Source organism: Vulpes lagopus, chromosome 8, assembly GCF_018345385.1.
Source record: "Vulpes lagopus strain Blue_001 chromosome 8, ASM1834538v1, whole genome shotgun sequence".
In the NCBI taxonomy this organism is placed as follows: Eukaryota; Metazoa; Chordata; class Mammalia; order Carnivora; family Canidae; genus Vulpes; species Vulpes lagopus.
In genome coordinates this window covers 106,909,870-106,932,575 of record NC_054831.1, presented here as the reverse complement: position 1 = coordinate 106,932,575, position 22,706 = coordinate 106,909,870, and the positions used below count along the sequence as shown (strand labels likewise).

The 22,706-nt window shown below is 36.6% G+C and overlaps 1 protein-coding gene and 1 pseudogene across 1 annotated transcript; both read left to right on the top strand.

The window, feature by feature from the left end:
- The first annotated feature begins 227 nt into the window (after positions 1-227).
- LOC121497792 (olfactory receptor 6C6-like) lies at positions 228-1,813 on the top strand. Its single transcript, XM_041767504.1, is given in 3 exon segments — positions 228-297; positions 300-1,168; positions 1,748-1,813. Coding segments are annotated over 3 exon segments (1,005 nt in total).
- A 2,844-nt stretch (positions 1,814-4,657) lies between these two features.
- LOC121497791 lies at positions 4,658-22,409 on the top strand (annotated as a pseudogene).
- The last annotated feature ends 297 nt before the right edge of the window (positions 22,410-22,706 follow it).

Sequence of the window (22,706 nt, the reverse complement as noted above, 5' to 3'; positions counted from 1 at the left end):
CTGCACCTATTCATTTAGTTTATATGTATTTAGGTTAATTTCTATATATTCAATTTATATACATTTAGGCCTATTTGTATATATATAGGTTTTATATAGTTATATATATATGTTAATGTGTGTATATATAGGTTAATTCACATTACGCTACAGTATATTATATTCATGTATATGTTTGACTTTGTCCTCTTTTCTTATGTATATTTGATAAAGCTTATAAAAGAGAGATGAAAAACCATTCAACAGAAATAGAGTTTATTCTCATAAGATTGACGGATGACCCACAATTGCAAGTTGTGATTTTGTGTTTTTATTTCTTAATTACACATTGAGCCTGATGGGGAACTTAACCATTATCCTCCTCACTCTGCTGGATCCTCACCTCAAGATGCCAATGTATTTCTTTCTCCGTAATTTCTCATTTTTAGAAATCATATTCACAACGGTATGTATTCCCAGATACTTGAAAACCATAGTGACTAAAGAAAAAAACATTTCATATAATAACTGTGTGGCTCAATTATTTTTTATTTTTTTACTGGGAGTTGCAGAGTTTTACCTTCTGGCTGCTATGTCCTATGACTGCTATGTTGCCATCTGTAAACCCTTGCATTACCCAATCATTATAAACAGCAGAGTGTGCTATTGGCTTGTACTTTCTTCCTGGCTGACTGGATTCCTAATCATCTTTCCCCCATTGCTCATGGGACTCAAGCTGGATTTCTCTGCTTCCAAAGCGATTGATCACTTTATGTGTGAAACTTCCCCCATCCTGCAGATATCCTGCACAGACACACATGTCCTAGAATTGATGTCTTTCATCTTCGCTGTGGTGACACTTGTGGTCACATTGGTGTTAGTGGTTCTCTCCTACACTTGCATCATGAAAACCATTTTGAAATTCCCTTCTGCACAGCAAAGGACCAAAACTTTTTCCACCTGTACTTCCCATATGATTGTTGTCTCCATGACATATGGGAGCTGTATCTTTATGTATATTAAGCCATCTGCCAAAGAAAGGGTGACTGTATCCAAAGATGTAGCTTTGCTGTATACCTCAATTGCCCCTTTACTAAATCCCTTCATTTATACCCTAAGGAACCAGCAGGTGAAAGAAATCTTTTGGGATATGTTACAAAAAAGGTTGTGTTTTTCAAAAAAAACTATTGTAATAATTGCTACAAATCACAACATTGCCATAAAAACAAAAAATCTTTCATTCCTTTCTTTTTTAAAAAAGATTTTATTTATTTGAGATAGCGGGAACAGAGTGGGGGCCAGAGGGAGAGGGAGAAGCAGGCTCCCTGCTGAGCAAGGAGTCCCATGCTGGGCTTGATCCCAGGACTCTGGGATCATGACCTGGGCCAAAGGCAGACACTCAACGAACTGAGCCACCAGGCGCCCTTATTCATTTCTTCTGATGATGTTTTTCTATTTCATTACTTATCTCATATAGGACATTCTCTTGAAGAATCCTGCAGCTCAGTCTCACCCTCACATTTTATTCTTCCTAATGAAAACATCCTGCTACAATAACTTACTCTCTCAAATCGGTAATGCAAGCTTTAAATAGCATTTTTTAAATAATAAATTTATTTTTATTGGTATTCAATTTAAATAGCATTTTTATTGTATATTAGCTACTAGAAACCATGACTTTAAATAAAATATGCCTTTTATAAGTATAATTTGCTATATGTAATTTGTTAATTGATTAAACATATATTGTGTATCTCTCTTATTTCAGATGTTGCAAGGCTCTCAATCCTTATGCTTGAGAAGCTTGTCCCTAAGTAAGGAGACAAACACCTAACTCTAAGATTGATATATAATGTATGATTAGTGTTGTCATAAAGGGATATTAAAATATGATAGGGCATACCGTATAGCTTCTAAGTAATTTTGGAGTCCTGGGAGGACTTTTAGAAGAAGGTAATAATTATATTGAGGCTAAAAATATACATAAGGAAAGAAGACTGAGTTATAAAGGTATGCAAATAGCACAGAGGTGTTAGATAAAGACATACATTTGGAGAATTCATATATCTAATGTTTTAAAAAGGATTTTTGAGATATTCAGCCTGAATCCACTAAAGGTTTTCTTACAAATACAAAATGGAATACTGCACAGAATATATAAAATTTTTGTGCCTCAGATTTTCCATATATAAAGTAGGAGAAAAAATCTTTTAAAGTTTTTATTTTATTTATTTTAAAGAAAGTGTGTGGCAGCTTCATGAAATTAGGTTAGTATGACTAAAATAAAAATTTTCCCAAACCTTGTTATTGTCCTTAGTAGCAATTTCATTCTCAACTGTCTTCTTTTGATTTGAGTCCCGAAACAGAGGCAATTTCTGAATACTGCATATCCATCATATTTTTTATATTCCTTTAACCTGCTTTTATCTTGCATTCTCATCCAAAATACATTAACCCCAGCATCTTACAATCAAGATGTGTTAGCTTAAGTTTCCAAGATCTATAAAGAACTTATTAAACTCAACACCAAAGAAACAATCCAATCATGAAATGGGCAAAAGACCTGAACAGAAATCTCACAGAGGAAGACATAGACATGGCCAACAAGCACATGAGAAAATGCTCTGCATCACTTGTCATCAGGGAAATACAAATCAAAACTACGAGATACCACCTCCCACCAGTGAGAATGAGGAAAATTAACAAGGCAGGAAACCACAAATGTTGGAGAGGATGTGGAGAAAGGGGAACCCTCTTGCACTGTTGGTGGGAATGTGAACTGGTGCAGCCACTCTGGAAAACTGTGTGGAGGTTCCTCAAAGAGTTAAAAATAGACCTGCCCTATGACCCGGCAATTGCACTGTTGGGGATTTACCCCAAAGATACAGATGCAATGAAATGCCGGGACACCTGCACCCCGATGTTTAGAGCAGCAATGTCCACAATAGCCAAACTGTGGAAGGACCTCGGTGTCCATCGAAAGATGAATGGATAAAGAATATGTGGTGTATGTATACAATGGAATATTACCCAGCTATTAGAAACGACAAATACCCACCATTCGCTTCAACGTGGATGGAACTGGAGGGTATTATGCTGAGTGAAATAGGTCAATCGGAAAAGGACAAACATTATATGGTCTCATTCATTTGGGGAATATAAAAAATAGTGAAAGGGAATAAAGGGGAAAGGAGAAAAAAATAAGTGGGAAATATCAGAAAGGGAGACAGAACATGAAAGTCTCCTAACTCTGGGAAACAAACTAGGGGTGGTGGAAGGGGAGGTGGGCCGGGGGTGGGGGTGACTGGGTGATGGGCACTGAGGGGGGCACTTGGCGGGATGAGCACTGGGTGTTATTCTATATGTTGACAAATTGAAGACCAATAAAAAATAAATTTATAAAAAAAAGATTTTATCAGGACAGAAACCTAATTTCATTTCTTATTTTTTAAAGCCATACCTCCAATTTAGATTATATTAAATTTGGAGAACATTTTTTGCATCACATTTAAAATTAATATATTTGTTTTTTTAAATATTTAGAAGGAGTGGTAAAAAAAGATTTCAGTCTCATTGTTTATTTTGTGATGTTTCTAGCCTGCATGAGAAGCACAATTGCTTCTTTTGTAGTTTTTCAGATTGCAAGAACTATAATCATTCTTGCATAATCTCCCACTGATCTCAAGAGGATTAACTGATGAAACAATTTTTAAAAGAAGGAAAGATTTCCCTGGAGATCATTGTACAAATATGTTAAAAATATGTGAATTATTTATTAAGTGAGGAAACTCTAAAATCTATAAACTCAAGTTTAAAACCAAGACAAAATCTTCTTTTTAAAGCAGCTATATATTGTAAGCCAGAAGGAGTTTTTGGAGGTTACAGCTTACATAACCATGACAAGTATACATTCCACACGGGAAATATGAAATCCCCAACCCATATTGTGAAAGACTTTAAGGGGATTATTGCTAAAAGTTTGAATCCTGATTCAATAAGGGGCTTATATTATATTTACCTATATTAAACCTCTCAAGGCATCCTCTAGAGTGGCAGTTTTAGGGACTTAATTAGTTTCAGGATTTGAAAACCAAGACATGTCATCATTGACAAAGGAAATAATTAAATGTGTGACATACCATGGAAGGGTCAAACTCATGAGATCTAGATTGAAAGGAGATGAGTTTAGGAGTCTAACGTTTGCAGCTGTTATCTGTCTACATCCAATCTGTAGAAAATTTGGCTGATTCTACAGAAAATTTTATTTCAATTCATTTTACCTTCTTTATTTCTACTGCTAAGTACCTAAAACAAATACTACTGTTGTAACAAATAAACTTTAAAATCATCGCAATGCTACATATTAGATATTTAAAGATATTTCAATGAAGTAAAAATGTATGTACAGAATGTACTATTATATTATATAACTTGGTCACTTTTCACAAATTTAACATACCCACATAAGTAGCCCTCAGATAAAGAAACAGAATGTTACCAATACAACGGAATCCTCCCTTTTTTCTCTTCTGGTCATTATCCCTCTGAAGGCTTAGCCACTGTTCTTACTTTCAAGGAATCAGTTCATGTTTTGAAAAGATTTAATACAATGGAAAACTATTTCCTGAAAATTTAAAGTCAAACATGCAGCATGGATGGCAGAGATTTTGTTTGTAGGATGGGATGTGCCTACCCTACTCTATCCAATCATTCAGAAATTGACTTTGAAGGTTCTTCCATCTTCAACAGGTATCTACAGTCAGCCAGCAGAGGGAGGAAGAGAGAGTGGTGTCACATGGGAGGTTTTTATTGGTAAACCTGGAGGTCATTTTCATAATCTCCATTTATAAGAATCCAATTATAGAGCACACCAAAATGCAAAATGTCCAGGATGTCCAGTCTCATTGTGTGTCCAGCAGGAAACATTTGTGATTAGACTCAGTGTCTTCTCCAGCTGTTAACATTCAAATCCAGTCTACCATTGCCTTCCACCTGGTCTAACTAGTAGCCTGTAATAACCTTCTGAAGAATCTTTGCTTCCTTCCCTCACCCAATCTATTTTATGTAGAGAAGATAAAAGTACGTTCTCTAAAATTTAACTCATTTTTGCTACTTCTTTGCTAAAATTATGTCCTAAAACCTAATTGAATTGCAGAAAATGAGTAGCCAGTAAGAATCTTTGGCACAGCTCCTCACTGCTCATCTTCATCCTCTTTCACTCTTTTCTTATTTGCTGTCACCAGTTGTAACGCTGACGCTCTTTCCATTCCTCAAGTTCTCTTTCACCTCTTTCCTTACCTTTCTTTGCTCCTACACTACCTCCAAATTCCAGGCCTCTAATTAAATGTATTCTTCACAAAAGAGTCATTCTCAAAAAAAGACGATATGTGAGGAGAACTTTCCCTTCTTTATAGACTTTATCTCAGTCTTTTGTTCTTTATGACACCATTAATATTAATTTCTACATGTCTTTCTGCTCTCTCTCACTGTCTCTTTTACCCTTCTGTTCTAGCTAACTCTTAGATAACTCTAAGTCATTTCAGGGCAGAAAGTTGTCTGCTATATTTTTTCATCCCCGTATACTTAGGATCTGGGGTCTCTGGGGTATCCTTCAAACTAGAGACTGAATGTGTTGAAGAATTTAAAAATTTAGTTTGTTTTTTTTTATATGAGATCAATTGGTTATTCTGAAGTTTTGAGCATGATGAAATAAGAAATAGACAATGTCATTAAGTAAATTGTAGCATAATAAGCGAAATCCTGGGAAATGAGCATGGAAGAAATTTGGAGAAGAGAGGAATAATGATGAGCTATTTTTTTAAAATATTCAATTCGAGGTGTCATCTCTATAAAAACCTTCTGGTGTAGTTCCTCCCAATTTTTAAATAAAATAAGCAGCTCTGAAAACTAATAATTCAAACTCATGCAATTCTGGAAACATTTGAAAATAACTTTAATACAAAATATTTTAAAATGAGGAAAATATCTGTTAAAAAAACAACGTTATCGGGATCCCTGGGTGGCGCAGCGGTTTGGCGCCTGCCTTTGGCCCAGGGTGTGATCCTGGAGACCCGGGATCGAATCCCACATCGGGCTAGACATAGGCAGAGGGAGAAGCAGGCTCCATGCACCAGGAGCCCGAGGTGGGATTCGATCCCAGGTCTCCAGGATCTAGTCCCGGGCCAAAGGCAGGCGCTAAACCGCTGCACCACCCAGGGATCCCGACGTGGGGGATTTTAAATGCATATTACTAAGTGAAAGAAGCAAATCTGAAACGTACATACCATATGATTGTAACTCTATGGTATATTAAATAGCAAAATTATGGAAATAGAAAAAGATCAGTAGTTGCCATGGGCTGGGAAAAGGGGTTAGGGATAAGTAAATATAGACAGGATTTGGGGGGCAATGAAAATTCTCTATATGATAACATAATGATGGATACGTGTCATACATTTGTCCAAACCCAAAGACTCTACGTGGGAGTGAACTGTACTGTAAACTATGGACTCTGGGTGATTATGATGAGTCAGTTAAAGTTCATCAGTTGTAATAAATGTATCACTCTGACGGGGGCTGTTGATATTGGAGGAGGCTCCAATATCACTGGTGGGTGAAAGGTTATGGAAAATCCCTGGACTTTCAAGTTTGCTGTGAACCTAAATCTGCTCTAAAGTAGTATTAGTAATAATAGTAAAAGTCTTAACTTAAAAAAAGAAAGAAAAATGTAAGTTTTATATCACAAAACAAGGGTCACTACCAATTGAATAAAATGAACTTCAATTCCTCTTTAGTTCCTTGTCTTATCTTAAAGAAACCAATACAAATTACCCCCAAAACTACTCTTTATGACTCTAAGGAATTGTGTGTATACCAAATTACATCATTATTGTGTTGTTATTCCTCTTTCTCAGAATATTAATTCAGTAAATTTATTATTCCGTTTTTATTAAAAGTATACATCTTCAAAGTTCAAAAAGTCAAGAATCTAAGAATCTTATTAATGGAAATTAGTAGTCCCTTGCTCCAGCCTTCATCCACCCCAACTTCTTTTCTCCACAGCCCTCAGCTGTTAACAGTTTTGCTTCCTCTATTATATACATTACTACTTCTTAATATGTTGAGTTAGAAATTACTTACTGGCCTAAATATGAAAGATAAGCATTTGGAATTCTTGTATTTCCCATCCCTCCTATACACATCTCTTTTTTAGCTTTTTTATGATTTTGAAAATAATTGTTATTGTAATTATCAGTTGGATTTTTATACTAATTTACATTATCTTGACAGTGGAAATTTTCTTCTATCGGAGCCACATGTTGGCCTGTACTCTGTCTTTTTTTAAACAATGTTCTGTTTCCACTGGGTTTCATTTCTCATTAAAATAAATGCATAGCAGATGGTAACTACACTTATTGTTGCAAGCATTTAGTAATGCATCTAAGTGTCACATTACTATGTTGGGCACCTAAAACTAATATAATATTGTATGTCAACTATACCTCAATTGTTAAAAATTGCATAATGTAAAAATTCAATATTCTTTGTTCAGGTAACCTCCCAAAGTGCAGCTATGTCCTCAGTAGACTCAAATACATTTGGCAAACTCTCCCTTTTTTGTTCTCTTTTTTCTCAGCTCTAACAGTTTCTGATTTTTTTTCCTTCCAGCCTTATTGGAATTCATTGCTTTCAAGGCCTGATGCACAACTTACCTTGTATTGATTGAAATGCTTGTTTCCAATATGGCAACATGGAGATTCATTTTACCTTTCTCCTATTCCCAAGTGTGGATAGTTTGAGGATATTTAAGTTTCTTCACATTGCAGTGCTCTTTTTTAAGAAAACAATCCCCAAATTATGAATGCACATGTATAAACATAGAATCAGGAACAAACATGAGATTTATTTAGGATGAAGACAATGATAACCAGTCACACATTTAATTAAGCTACTAAAATCATAAAGTCCAGAAAATAAAATTTGCATTAACTATGTGATATAATTCTCTAATACTCTCTTTCCTTAAAAATTTTAATTGTATTTTTGATGATGTTGCCATAGGTTTTTTTAGTAGACCATTTTAAAGTGTACAGTTTAGTGGTGTTTAGTCCATCCACACTGTTCTACAACCACCACTCATATTAAGTTCCAAACATTGCTCACTCAAAAGAAAACTACCCATTTAGCAGTCATTTCCCATCTCTTCTTTCCTGAGACCCTGACAAATACCAATCTGTTTTCTATCCCTGTGGATTTACCAATTTTGGAAATTTCATATAAGTGAAATCATACCATGTGTGACCTCTTATGTTTGGCTTCTTTCGCTTAGGATCGTGATATCAGGGTTCATCCATATTGAAGCATGTATTAATACTTCATTGGTTGGATAATATTCCATTATGAATATATACCACATTTTCTGTATCCATCCGTCAATGGATATTTGAGTTGTCCTACTTTATTTTTTGGCTATTGCAAATAATGATGTTATAAACAATATTATACAAGCATTTGCAAACCTCCTTTCAGTTATTTGGGTCAATACCTAGAAATGGTGTTATCGAATCATGGCAATTTTATGTTTAACTTTTTTTTTAATGGATCTCTGGAACTTTCCACAGTGGCTAGGTCATTTTACATTCCCCCTAATAATGTACTGGGTTTCCAATTTCTCTATAGCCACATCTGCCATAATTGAAGTGTAATTCATTACGGTTTTAATATGCATTTTTATGATAATTAATGATGTGTAACATCATTGCATGTCCTAGTTGGCCATTTGGAGAAATGTCTGTTCAAACCCTTTGCACATTTTAAAATTGGGTTATTTGTGATTGTTTTCATGTTTTTGTTGTGGCTGATTTGTAACAGTCTTTATATAGTCTGGATACTAGAATCTTATCAGATATGTGATTTGAAAATATTTTTTCCAGATTTTCTCTGTAGTCATTGTAACCTATTTGAAAATTAATTGGCCATAGATGTATGGGATTATTCTAGACTTAACAATTCCATGCGTTTTTTCCATAAAGAACTGAGAGTTCTTTTCAATTCAAGTGTCTTTTATTTATTTATTTTTGTCTAACCCTTCTGGCTAGAATTTCAAGAACAATGAAGAATAGCAGTTGGGAAACTGGACATCCTTGTCATGTTCCTAATGTTTAGGGGAGAGTGACATTAGCTGTGGGGTTCTCATGAACATTTGTTAGCAGTTAGGAAGTTCCTTTCTACTCTGAGTTTGCTTTATTTTATCATGAAAGGGTTTTGAATTTTGTCAAATGTTGACTTTTCCTGCATCGATTGCAATAATCAAGTTTTTCCCCCTTTATTTCATCTTCCATCTTTGATGTATTATGTAAATTGATTTTTTTATGTTGGATCACCTTACATTCTATCCCACTTTATCATGGAATCTTATTTTAAATGCAGCTAAATTTGCTTTCCTAGTATTTTTTGAGGATTTTTGCATCCATATTCATAAGGGATATAGATCTGTATTATTCTTTTTTTGTGATGTGTTTAGCTGGTTTTAGTATCAGAGTAATGCTGTCCTCATAAATAGGAAGGGTATCATAATTTCCATATTTAGAAGAGTTTGAAAGGGATTAGTCTTAACTCTTTAAAGCTTTGGGAAAATTCATCTGACCTTAGTCTTATTCAGAGATTTTGGATTACTGATTCAATTTCTTTAATAACCATAGGTCTATTAGATATTCTATTTCACCAAATAAGTGGTAATTTGTGATCATCTAATTTGTTGATACACAATTTCTCATAATTTATTTTGGTATCCATTTCTATTTCTACAAGGTCAATAGTCATGAACGAACTCTGATTCCTGATTTTGCAATTTGAGCCCTCTCTCCTTTTTTCTTGGTTAATCTAGCTAAGGGTTTGTCAACTTTTGTTGACCTTTCAAAAGAACCAACTTTGGGTTTTATTGATTTTCTCTATTTTTTCCCTTCTCCTCTATTTAATTTATCTTCACTAGTATTTATTATTTACTTTCTTTCTGCTGGCTTTGGGTTTCTTTTGCTCTTTTTCTCTGTATCTGTAAGTTTGAAGTTATATTATTCATATGAGATCTATCTTTTTTGTTAAAGCAGATATTTAAAGCTATAAATTTCCTTTTGAACACTGATTTCACTGTATTTCATAGGTTTTGGTATCTTATGTGTCTGTTTTCATTTGTCCCCAGTGTTTTCTAATTTTCTTTGTGATTTATTCTTTGACCCATTTGTTGTTTATGGGTGTGTTTTTAACTACCACATGTTTTTTCATACATACAATGAATTTGGTCCAAAGCCACTGAGAAGGCAAAATGAAGAAGTAAACCACAAATAGTTTATATTGTCTAACTATGTTTACATTACTCAATTTGGTAGCCATTAAAAAATTGAAATGTGGTTAGTCGACACTGAGATGTGCTGTAAATATAAACATACATCATATTTCAAAGACAGTACAAAAAAGTAAAGGGTCTCATTCATTTTTAAATATGTATTAAATGTTGAAATGAGAATAATTTGGATGTATTGGGTTAAACTATCTTATTAAAATTAATTTCACATGTTTTCTTTCACTTTTAAAAAATAAGCCTACTAGAAAATTTGAAGTTACAAATGTGTCTTACGTTTGTATTTTGCATTATATTTCTATTGGACAATGCTGATTTATATTCTCTGCTTTTTAAAATTCACATTATGTATCTGTATGTGTGTTAAAGATCTAATATATATGTTAGACCCTTTGATATTGTTCCTAGGTCATATAGACTCTGTTTATTAAATAAATATAATTTACTTTTTTTGTTTTTCAAAATGAGTGGTCTCTATTAATCATTAGGTTCACTGACTCTTTTGTTTCATAATCACCTTTCTGCTGTTCAGCCCATCCACTTTTCTTTTATTCTACAAAGCATTTTTGTTATGGTATTTAAAATTTTATTTTAATGTACATATATTTAAATTTTTGTGAAGAATTCTTATTTATTTCAATTTTAATTGAAAAAAAATTTTTTTCATTGAAAACAATTTAGTCTCTGATATTTACCTCAATATTTACAATGTTTGGTATTTTTAATTCCTCCATGAAATTCCAGTTTTCCAGCTGGATTCTGTATTTCTCAGCTAAAGAACTTCCTGCAGCATTTCTTATACTACAAATGTGTTACTGAAAAATGCTCTTAGTTTGATTATCTGAAAATGTATTTTTTAAATAATAAATTTATTTTTATTGGTGTTCAATTTGCCAACATACAGAATAACACCCAGTACTCATCCCGACAAGTGCCCCCCTCAGTGTCCATCACCCATTCACCCCCACTCCTCGCCCTCCTCCCCTTCCACCACCCCTAGTTTGTTTCCCAGAGTTAGGAGTCCTCATGTTCTGTCTCCCTTTCTGATATTTCCTACCCATTTCTTCTCCCTTCCCTTCTATTCCCTTTCACTATTATTTATATTCCCCAAATGAATGAGACCATATTATTTCCATTTCATGTTTGAAGGATAGTTTCACTGTATAGAATTCTAAATTAGCCTTTTTTTCAGCACTCTAAAAATTCCCCTGTTTTCTGGCCTCCATAGCTTCTGAAAAGAAGTTAGAAATCGTTTGAGCCATTGTTCTCTAATATTCATGGTATGTAATGTAGCCTCTTTCTCTAGCTACACTTAAGATTTTCTCATTTCTTTGGTGTTTATCAGTTTGATGATGATGTGTATAGGCATTTTATCATGCTGAAAAATGATGTATCTGTAAGAGCTCCCTTCATAGATTTCATAGACTTGTCACCAGGTTCTCACAGGGAAGAAGGGGTAGGGGAGCTCTCAGGACATATGCCCTAGATGTACAGAAGTGCTTGTTACATTTCAAACACAAAATGAATAGGTATTTTAGGAAGGAATAAATGGATTAATAAATTAATGGATGTAAAGGGGGTACATGGTGCTTTACTATAATATTTTGTACAGCATCTCCTGAAAACATAGTTGAAGGAGATAGGAAGGAGTCTGTATATTTTGGCATCTCTTGTGTAGTAAACAAGCCAAAGATCCTCAGGGAAATATTGCTTCTGAATCTGAATTCCTTGGAGAAATATGCACACAGTTTACAGCATTCCCTGGGAATAAACCATAATCATTTGATAGGATAAATAGTTGTTTAATTTTAGTACTGTATTGTATTAGCTTAATAGGTAATCATGAAATGTCTATAAGTGTTAAAACTTATTTTAAGAATTACACATTTCAGTGTGACGTCTGGGAAGAAAGAAAAAAAGTAAACCTAACTGCCTTATCCTGCAATGGAAATATAAAAAGAATGAACATCACCAAACGAAAACCTTTGCCTGAATAATTCTGTTTCTATGGCTTTAAGAATAACAGTTTGTAAGTTTTAGTGTTTTGTAGACTGATTTATAATTCACATACTGAAAACAAATCTAAAACTCTGAGTACTTAATTTATATTAATAATTTTTTATTCTAATTCATTTGAATTGTAGAGGATCTGAAATTGATTTGTTAAATGACACCATTTTTGACTAAAAGTGTTCATGATTTTATAGTTAGGGAAAATTTTCTTTCAGTTTTTAATGTAAACATAAATAAAAGTAATAGGCTTGCTAAACATTATAGCACACTGTTCCAGTATATCTAGGGGACTGGGGAGCAGGAGTAAAACTAGGTCTGGTTTGATAAAATTATTACTTGTGGGGGTGATGGATCTGTTTTTGACTCAAATGACTGTAGCCATTGTAATACAATTAGTTGCCTCAGGAATTGTTCCTTAGGTTTGGGAGAATGTGTGTTACTACTAGGAAGATGCTATTATACTTTGGCACTAATAACCAGGATCTCTAGAACCTTCAATACTCCCTGGAGAAAACCGTTATTATATTCTCTCTGATAAATTTTTGTTAATTTATGAGTTTTCATTCTTAAACACCTTTTCACAGTGTTTATCCTACCTAAAATGCCTTACTCTGCTTCCTAAGTTATCTTCAATGCTTAGCTTTGGATCCATCTTTTTTAAAACAAAAACAAAAACAAAAACAAAAACAAAAACATCTGTTCTTATTAATCTCCTTCCATCCATAAGCCCCATAGTAAGAGTGAATCTCATTTACCATTAAGTTTATGGCACATTGAATACATTGCTGTATTCAAGCACAGATTTTGTCACCTCAATACATTGGTAAGCCACAATAGGCAGGGATATTGACATATACTTCCGTGACTCTTGGTGTAAAACAATGCGTTCTCCATGGACCTATAAAACAACTGGGAATGCAAACTGGTACAGCCATTTTGGAAAACAGCATGGAGGTGTCTCAAAAAGTTAAGAATAGAACTACTCCATGACCCAGCAATTGCACTAGTAGGTATTTATCCAAAGGATGCAAACACTTGCCCCCCAATGTTTATATGTTTATAGCAGCAATATCTATAATAGCCAAACTGTAGAGCCCAGATGTCCATCGAGGGATGAGAGGATAAACATACCTGGTATGTATATACAATAGAATATTACCTAGCCATCAAAAATAATGAAATCTTCGGGCAAGAAGGCAGAAGAGTAGGGTCCCCAAGTCACCTGTCACCACCAAATTACCTAGATAACCTTCAAATCATCCTGAAAATCTACAAATTCAGCCTGAGATTTAAACAGAGAACAGCTGGCATACTACAGTGAGAAGAGTTCACACTTCTATCAAGGTAGGAAGACGGGGGAGGGGAGGGGGAAGAAATAAAGAAACAAAAGGCATCCAAGGGGCAGGGGCCCCGGCGAGGAGCCGGGCGAAGGCCAGGGCAAGTGCCCTGAGGACAGGAAAGCCCCATCCTGGAGAAGGAGGAGCTTCACCAATCGTCCCGGACAGAAAGGGGCTTGCAAGAAGTTAGAGCAAGACCCCAGGAGGGCGGGGATGCCGTCGGGCTCCCTGGGACACTAACAGACACCTGCACCCCGGGGAGAGTGCGCCGAGCTCCCTAAAGGACTACAGCACCCACGGCTGGACCCAGGAGCAGCTCGGAGGGGCTCGGGCGGCGGCTCCGTGGAGGGGGCTGCAGGGCGGGAGCACAAATCCAACAGCACAGGCTCCGGAGCACAGGGCGCCGGGACACAGCCCAGGATCCCACCTACCCCCGGGAGAGGCAGAGGCCGGGACACCTCCTGCCCCGAGCTGAGCAGATCAGCGGCCCGCCCCCAGAGCATCCAGGCCCCTGAAGACAGAGAGCTCTGTAGTTCCTGCAGGAGTTGACTCCAGGGCTCCAGAGCTGGCCACCGCCACTGTGGTAGTTCCTCCTGGGGCCTCACAGGGTAACAACCCCCACTGAGCCCTGCACCAGGCAGGGGGCAGAGCAGCTCTCCCAAGTGCTAACACCTGAAAATCAGCACAACAGGCCCCTCCCCCAGAAGACCAGATAGACGGAAGTCAAGGGACTTAAAATATACAAAATCAGAAGATACTCCCCCGTGTTGTTGTTGTTGTTGTTGATCTTGTTGTTTTTGCTTTTTGATTTCTGTTTGCTTCCCCCACCCTTTTTTTGTTGTTGTTGTTGTTACTTTCTTTTTCTTTCTCTTTTTCTTCTCTCTTTTCTTTTTTTTTCTTCCTTTTTTCTTTTTTCTTTTTCTCTATCTTTCCTTCTTTCTCTCCTCTCTTTTTCTCTTTTTCCCAATACAACTTATTTTTTGCCACTCTGCACTGAGCAAAATGACTAGAAGGAAAACCTCACCTCAAAAGAAACAATCAGAAACAGTCCTCTCTCCCACAGAGTTACAAAATTTGGATTACAATTCAATGTCAGAAACCCAATTCAGAAGCACTATTATAAAGCTACTGGTGGCTCTAGAAAAAAGCATAAAGGACTCAAGAGACTTCATGACTGCAGAATTTAGATCCAATCAGGCAGAAATTAAAAATCAATTGAATGAGATGCAAACCAAACTAGAAGTCCTAAAGACAAGGGTTAACGAAGTGGAAGAATAAGTGAGTGACATAGAAGACAAGTTGATGGCAAAGAGGGAAAATGAGGGAAAAAAGAGACAAAACAATTAAAAGACCATGAGGATATATTAAAGGAAAAAAGTGACAGCTTGAGGAAGAAAAACCTACATTTAATTGGGGTTTCCGGGAAAGCCGAAAGGGACAGAGGTACAGAATATGTATTTGAACAAATCATAGCTGAAAACTTTACTAATCTGGGAAGGGAAACAGGCATTCAGATCCAGGAAATAGAGAGAACCCTCCCCCCAAATCAATAAAAACCGTTCAACACCTCGACATTTAATAGTTAAGCTTACAAATTCCAAAGATAAAGAGAAGATCCTTAAAGCAGCAAAAGACAAGAAATCCCTGACTTTCATGGGGAGGAGTACTAGGGTAACAGCAGACCTCTCCACAGAGACCTGGCAGGCCAGAAAGGGCTGGCAGCATATATTCAGGGTCCTAAATGAGAAGAACATGCAGCCAAGAATACTTTATCCAGCAAGGCTCTCATTCAAAATGAAAGGAGAGATAAAGAGCTTCCAAGACAGGCAGGAACTGAAAGAATATGTGACCTCCAAACCAGCTCTGCAAGAAATTTTAGGGGGGACTCTTAAAATTCCCCTTTAAGAAGAAGTTCAGTGGAACAATCCACAAAAACAAGGACTGAATAGATATCATGATGACACTAAACTCATATCTTTCGATAGTAACTCTGAACGTGAATGGGCTTAAAGACCCCAACAAAAGGCGCAGGGTGTCAGACTGGATAAAAAATCAGGACCCGTCTATTTGCTGTCTACAAGAGACTCATTTTAGAAAGAAGGACACCTACAGCCTGAAAATAAAAGGTTGGAGAACCACTTACCATTCAAATGGTCCTCAAAAGAAAGTAGGGGTAGCAATCCTCATATCAGATAAACTAAAATTTATCCCAAAGACTGTAGTCTTCGGGATAGAGAGATGAACAGGGACACTATATCATACTCAAAGGATCTATCCAACAAGAGGACTTAACAATCCTCAATATATATGCCCCAAATATGGGAGCTCCCAAATATTTGAATCAATTAATAACCTAAGTGAAGAAATACTTAGATGATAATACACTTATACTTGGTGACTTCAGTGTAGCTCTTTCTATACTCGATAGGTCTTCTAAGCACAACTCCAAAGAAACGAGAGGCTTAAATGATACACTGGACCAGATGGATTTCACAGATATCTACAGAACTTTACATCCAAACTCAACTGAATACACATTCTTCTCAAGTGCACATGGAACTTTCTCCAGAATAGACCACATACTGGGTCACAAATCGGGTCTGAACTGATACCAAAAGATTGGGATCGTCCCCTGCATATGCTCAGACCATAATGCCTTGAAATTAGAACCAAATCACAACAAGAAGTTTAGAAGGACCTCAAACACGTGGAGGTTAAGGACCATCCTGCTAAAAGACGAAAGGGTCAACCAGGAAATTAAGGAAGAATTAAAAAGATTCATGGAAACTAATGAGAATGAAGATACAACCGTTCAAAATCTTTGGGATGCAGCAAAACCAGTCCTGAAGGGGAAATACATCGCAATACAAGCATCCATTCAAAAACTGGAAAGAACTCAAATACAAAAGCCAACCTTACACATAAAGGAGCTAGAAAAACAACAGCAGATAGATCCTACACCCAGCAGAAGAAAAGAGTTAATTAAAATTCGAGCAGAACTCAACGAAATCGAGACCAGAAGAACTGTGGAACAGATCAACAGAACCAGGAGTTGGTTCTTTGAAAGAATTAATAAGATAGATACACCATTAGCCAGCCTTATTCAAAAGAAGAGAGAGAAGACTCAAATTAATAAAATCATGAATGAGAAAGGAGAGATCAGTACCAACACCAAGGAAATACAAACGATTTTAAAAACTTATTATGAACAGCTATACGCCAATGAATTAGGCAATCGAGAAGAACTGGACCAATTCCTGGAAAGCCACAAACTACCAAAACTGGAACAGGAAGAAATAGAAAACCTGAACAGGCCAATAACCAGGGAGGAAATTGAAGCAGTCATCAAAAACCTCCCGAGACACAAGAGTCCAGGGCCAGATGGCTTCCAGGGGGATTCTATCAAACGTTTAAAGAAGAAATCATGCCTATTTTACTAAAGCTGTTTGGAATGATAGAAAGAGATGGAGTACTTCCAAATTCATTCTATGAGGCCAGCATCACCTTAAATCCAAAACCAGACAAAGACCCCACCAAAAAGGAGAATTATAGACCAATATCCCTGATGAACATGGATGCGAATATTCTCAACAAGAGACTAGCCAATAGGATCCAACAGCACATTAAGAAAATTATTCACCATGACCAAGTAGGATTTACCCCCGGGACACAAGGCTGGTTCAACACTCGTAAAACAATCAATATGATTCATCATATCAGCAAGAGAAAAACCAAGAACCATATGATCCTCTCATTAGATGCAGAGAAAGCATTTGACAAAATACAGCATCCCTTCCTGATCAAAACTCTTCAGAGTGTAGGGATAGAGGGAACATTCCTCGACATCTTAAAAGCCATCTACGAAAAGCCCACAGCAAATATCATTCTCAATGGGGAAGCACTGGGAGCCTTTCCCCTAAGATCAGGACCAAGACAGGGATGTCCACTCTCACCACTGCTATTCAACATAGTACTGGAAGTCCTAGCCTCAGCAATCAGACAACAAAAAGACATTAAAGGCATTCAAATTGGCAAAGAAGAAGTCAAACTCTCCCTCTTCATCGATGACATGATAGTCTACATAGAAAACCCAAAAGCCTCCACCCCAAGATTGCTAGAACTCATACAGCAATTTGGCAGCGTGGCAGGATACAAAATCAATGCCCAGAAGTCAGTGGCATTTCTGTACACTAATAATGAGACTGAAGAAAGAGAAATTAAGGAGTCAATCCCATTTACAATTGCACCCAAAAGCATAAAATACCTCGGAATAAACCTAACCAAAGAGGTAAAGGGTCTATACCCTAAAAACTATAGAACACTTCTGAAAGAAATTGAGGAAGACACAAAGAAATGGAAAAATATTCCATGCTCATGGATTGGCAGAATTAATATTGTGAAAATGTCAATGTTACCCAGGGCAATTTACATGTTTAATGCAATCCCTATCAAAATACCATGGACTTTCTTCAGAGAGTTAGAACAAATTATTTTAAGATTTGTGTGGAATCAGAAGACCCCGAATAGCCAGGGGAATTTTAAAAAAGAAAACCATAGCTGCGGGCATCACAATGCCAGATTTCAGGTTGTACTACAAAGCTGTGGTCATCAAGACAGTGTGGTACTGGCACATAAAGAGACACATAGATCAGTGGAACAGAATCAATGGTCCCAAAAGTGGACCCTGAACTTTATGGTCAACTAATATTCGACAAAGGAGGAAAGACTATCCACTGGAAGAAAGACAGTCTCTTCAATAAATGGTGCTGGGAAAATTGGACATCCACATGCAGATGAATGAAACTAGACCATTCTCTTTCACCATACACCAAGATAAACTCAAAATGGATGAAAGATCTAAATGTGAGACAAGAGTCCATCAAAATCCTAGAGGAGAACACAGGCAACACCCTTTTTGAACTTGGCCACAGGAACTTCCTGCAAGATACATCCACGAAGGCAAAAGAAACAAAAGCAAAAATGAACTATTGAGACTTCATCAAGATAAGAAGCTTTTGCACAGCAAAGGACACAGTCAACAAAACTAAAAGACAACCTACAGAATGGGAGAGGATATTTGCAAATGATGTGTCAGATAAAGGGCTAGTTTCCAAGATCTATAAAGAACTTCTTAAACTCAACACCAAAGAAACAAACAATTCAATCATGAAATGGGCAAAAGACATGAAGAGAAATCTCACAGAGGAAGACATAGACATGGCCAACAAGCACATGAGAAAATGCTCTGCATCACTTGCCATCAGGGAAATACAAATCAAAACCACAATGAGATACCACCTCAGACCAGTGAGAATGGGGAAAATTAACAAGGCAGGAACCCACAAATGTTGGAGAGGTTGCAGAGAAAAGGGAACCCTCTTACACTGTTGGTGGGAATGTGAACTGGTGCAGCCACTCTGGAAGACTGTGTGGAGCTTCCTCAAAGAGTTAAAAATAGACCTGCCCTACGACCCAGCAATTGCACTGCTGGGGATTTACCCCAAAGATTCAGATGCAATGAAATGCCGGGACACCTGCACCCCGATGTTTCTAGCAGCAATGTCCACTATAGCCAAACTGTGGACGGAGCCTCGGTGTCCATCGAAAGATGAATGGATAAAGAAGATGTGGTTTATGTATACAATGGAATATTACTCAGCCATTAGAAACGACAAATACCCACCATTTGCTTCAACGTGGATGGAACTGGAGGGTATTATGCTGAGTGAAGTAAGTCAATCGGAGAAGGACAAACAGTGTATGTTCTCATTCATTTGGGGAATATAAATAACAGTGAAAGGGAATATAAGGGAAGGGAGAAGAAAAAGACTCCTAACTCGGGGAAACAAACTAGGGGTGGTGGAAGGGGAGGAGGGTGGGGAGTAGGGTGAATGGGTGATGGGCACTGAGGGGGGCACTGGATGGGATGAGCGCTGGGTGTTATTCTGTATGTTGGTAAATTGAACACCAATAAAAAATTAATTTATTTAAAAATAATACTAAAAAATTAGGCAAAATAATAATAATTTACTATTGGTTCCTGTGCATATTGTTTTCTCAATATTTTTACCAGAGCAGAAGCATATCAAGAGGTCAAGATTGAAAACCGTACAACTGTGACAGTATTTATATTAGCAGGATTGATGGAGGACCCAAAACTGAAGATTGTGCTATTTGTCTTCCTGCTCCTCACCTTCTTGCTAAGCATCTCAGGCAACTTAGTTATTATTACCCTCACTTTGCTGGACTCACATCTCAAGACCCCTATGTATTTCTTCGAAATTTTTCTTTCTTAGAAATTTCTTATACGACCGTCTGCATCCCCAAATTGCTTGTAAGCATGGCAACTGGTGACAAAACCATTTCTTATAACTGTGTGCAACTCAGTTGCTTTTCCTTCCTTCTTGGAGCATCTGAATGTTACCTCCTGGCTGTCATGTCCTACAATCGTTATGTCGCCATCTGCAAGCCCCTGCATTACACAACCATTATGAGCAGCAAAATCTGTATCCAGCTAGTCCTTAGCTCTTGGATCACTGGTTTCCTCATCATCTTTCCAGGACTCATTTTAGGCTTAAGCCTGGACTTCTGTGATTCCAATGTCATTGATCATTTCTACTGTGACACTGCTCCCCTCCTGCAGATCTCCTGCACAGACAGACACGTGTTGGAAATGATGAGTTTCATCTTAGCTTTGGTGACTCTGCTGGTCACTTTGGCATTAGTAATTCTATCATACACATATATTGCCCTGACAATTTAAAAAATTCCTTCTGCCAACCAGAGAAAAAATCTTTCTCCACCTGTTCTTCTCATATGATTGCCGTATCCCTCTCATATGGCAGCTGCATCTTTATGTACCTTAAACCCTCAGTCAAACAGAGGATATCCTTTTTAAATTTTTTTATTATTTATTTATGATAGTCACAGAGAGAGAGAGAGAGAGAGAGAGAGAGAGAGAGAGGCAGAGACACAGGCAGAGGGAGAAGCAGGCTCCATGCACTGGGAGCCCGATGTGGGATTCGATCCCGGGTCTCCAGGATCGAACCCTGGGCCAAAGGCAGGCGCCAAACCGCTACGCCACCCAGGGATCCCCAAACAGAGGATATCCTTGATGAAGGGAGTGGCAGTTCTCAATACTTCTGTTGCTCCACTTTTGAATCCCTTTATTTATACTCTAAGGAAACAGCAGGTGAAGCAAGCATTTTATTTTTCTGTTCCATTGTAAGCATTCTCAATTTTTAAAAACATTTTTAAAAAATATATTCCTTATTTATTCATGAGAGACACACAGAGAGGGGCAGAAACACAGGAAGAGAGAGAAGCAGGCTCCCCTTTGGGAGTCTGATTCAGGACTAGATCCCAGGACCCCGGGATCACACCCTGAGCTGAAAGCAGATGCCCAACCACTGAGACACCCAGGCATCCCAACATTCTCAAATTTGACTCATTTCTTCTCTGCTTCTTCCATTTAAATGTAGCAAATACTTGAAAGATTATTTTAGTCAACTATATATATTACTTCGTGGAGACTTAATTATTTTTATATCTATGCGGTATATTTTGTTCTTATATTTGATTTTCTGCAAAATCTTGATAAGTTGGAAACAATTATATATCTTCCTTGGGATTTTACTTTTCCTTGGCTTTTATGTCCTGATACACATTCTCTATTGTTTTAAATAAATATATTTAAAAGTGGGAAGTTGAGATTAAAATATCAATATCATCCTTTGTCTTGAGAATTGAAAAAACCCACTATGCTAGTGTAATAAAATATTGTATATTATTTTTATTTTACATTTTATGCCATATAAGTAAATAAGTAAATAAATACTGACTCATGTATGTGTACTAAATCAAGTACCTTTGATTAAGAATAAAATGCATCCTGGAGAGAGATCACATTTGATGCTTTATCAGCTATTCCTTATTCATCTTGGAACTAACTGTGTTCCTTAAATTCTACATCTATAACATAGCAACAACAAGTTTTTTTTTTATTTTGAGACATTTTAAGGCTAATTTGAAAGTATAAAATCAGTATTCTCCAGATTAAAAAACAAAATAAAATAAAAACTTGTAGAATAAATTATTCTGATTTTATCTTGTAAAAAAATGCACTTTGGAGAGGTACGATAAGTTACTCTCGTCACATAGCTAGTCAGAGAAACAGAATTCAAATTCATTTCTGCTTGATTCCAGAGGCTATGTCTATCCAGTACCAGCAATCCCCAATCAGTTTGTAGCAAAGACTCGTCTACGTGTATTCTGAAATGATGATGGATTCAGTTTTGGGGTTGAGTGTAGAGATGCAATTAGAGATTCTCATGCTGATTCCATTGCTTGCTAATGTAATTTATTGTAGTGCTTTGTCATTTTATATATGTGATATGCTACTTAAAAATCTGGAAAACTTCGTAATGTAGCAGTTTCGTACTTAGAGGATGCTTCCTACAGTTTTACTATATGGTCTGGTATAGAATCAAATTGTTTTGAAGTAGATAATTGCTTTTCTATATCCTAAATAATCTCCCTCTCTCTCGCTGTCTCTTCTGACTTTTTCTGTCTTTCTCCCTCTCTCTCACATACACACATACACACCTTTCTCTATTTCAATAAATTTTTCTTTTTTCTTCCATTTCTTCTCTTTTCTTTTTTTCTTTTTTTTCATTATCTTCTTTTGGTAGAATGACTTCTGTAAGTCATATGCGGATCTATAAACCATAGTTAGCTAATCAAGGCTTTGGACTCCATGATTAGTTCAAGACTACACTTCTACTCTGGACTTTACAAATGATCATATTCTCTCTACAAATAAGAACTCAATTAATGTTGGGCATGAAACTAAAGTCAGTTCAGTAAAACTCGATGTGATAAAAATTTTGTAAATGTTAGAATATTCTTTTCTGTTATAATTACAGCTATAAAAATAAACCCAGAACTTTCAGGAGTTCATTAAATAGAGCATGTTTACCACTATGAAACTAGGGTAAAGAAAAGCAAAGCCAAGAAATAAA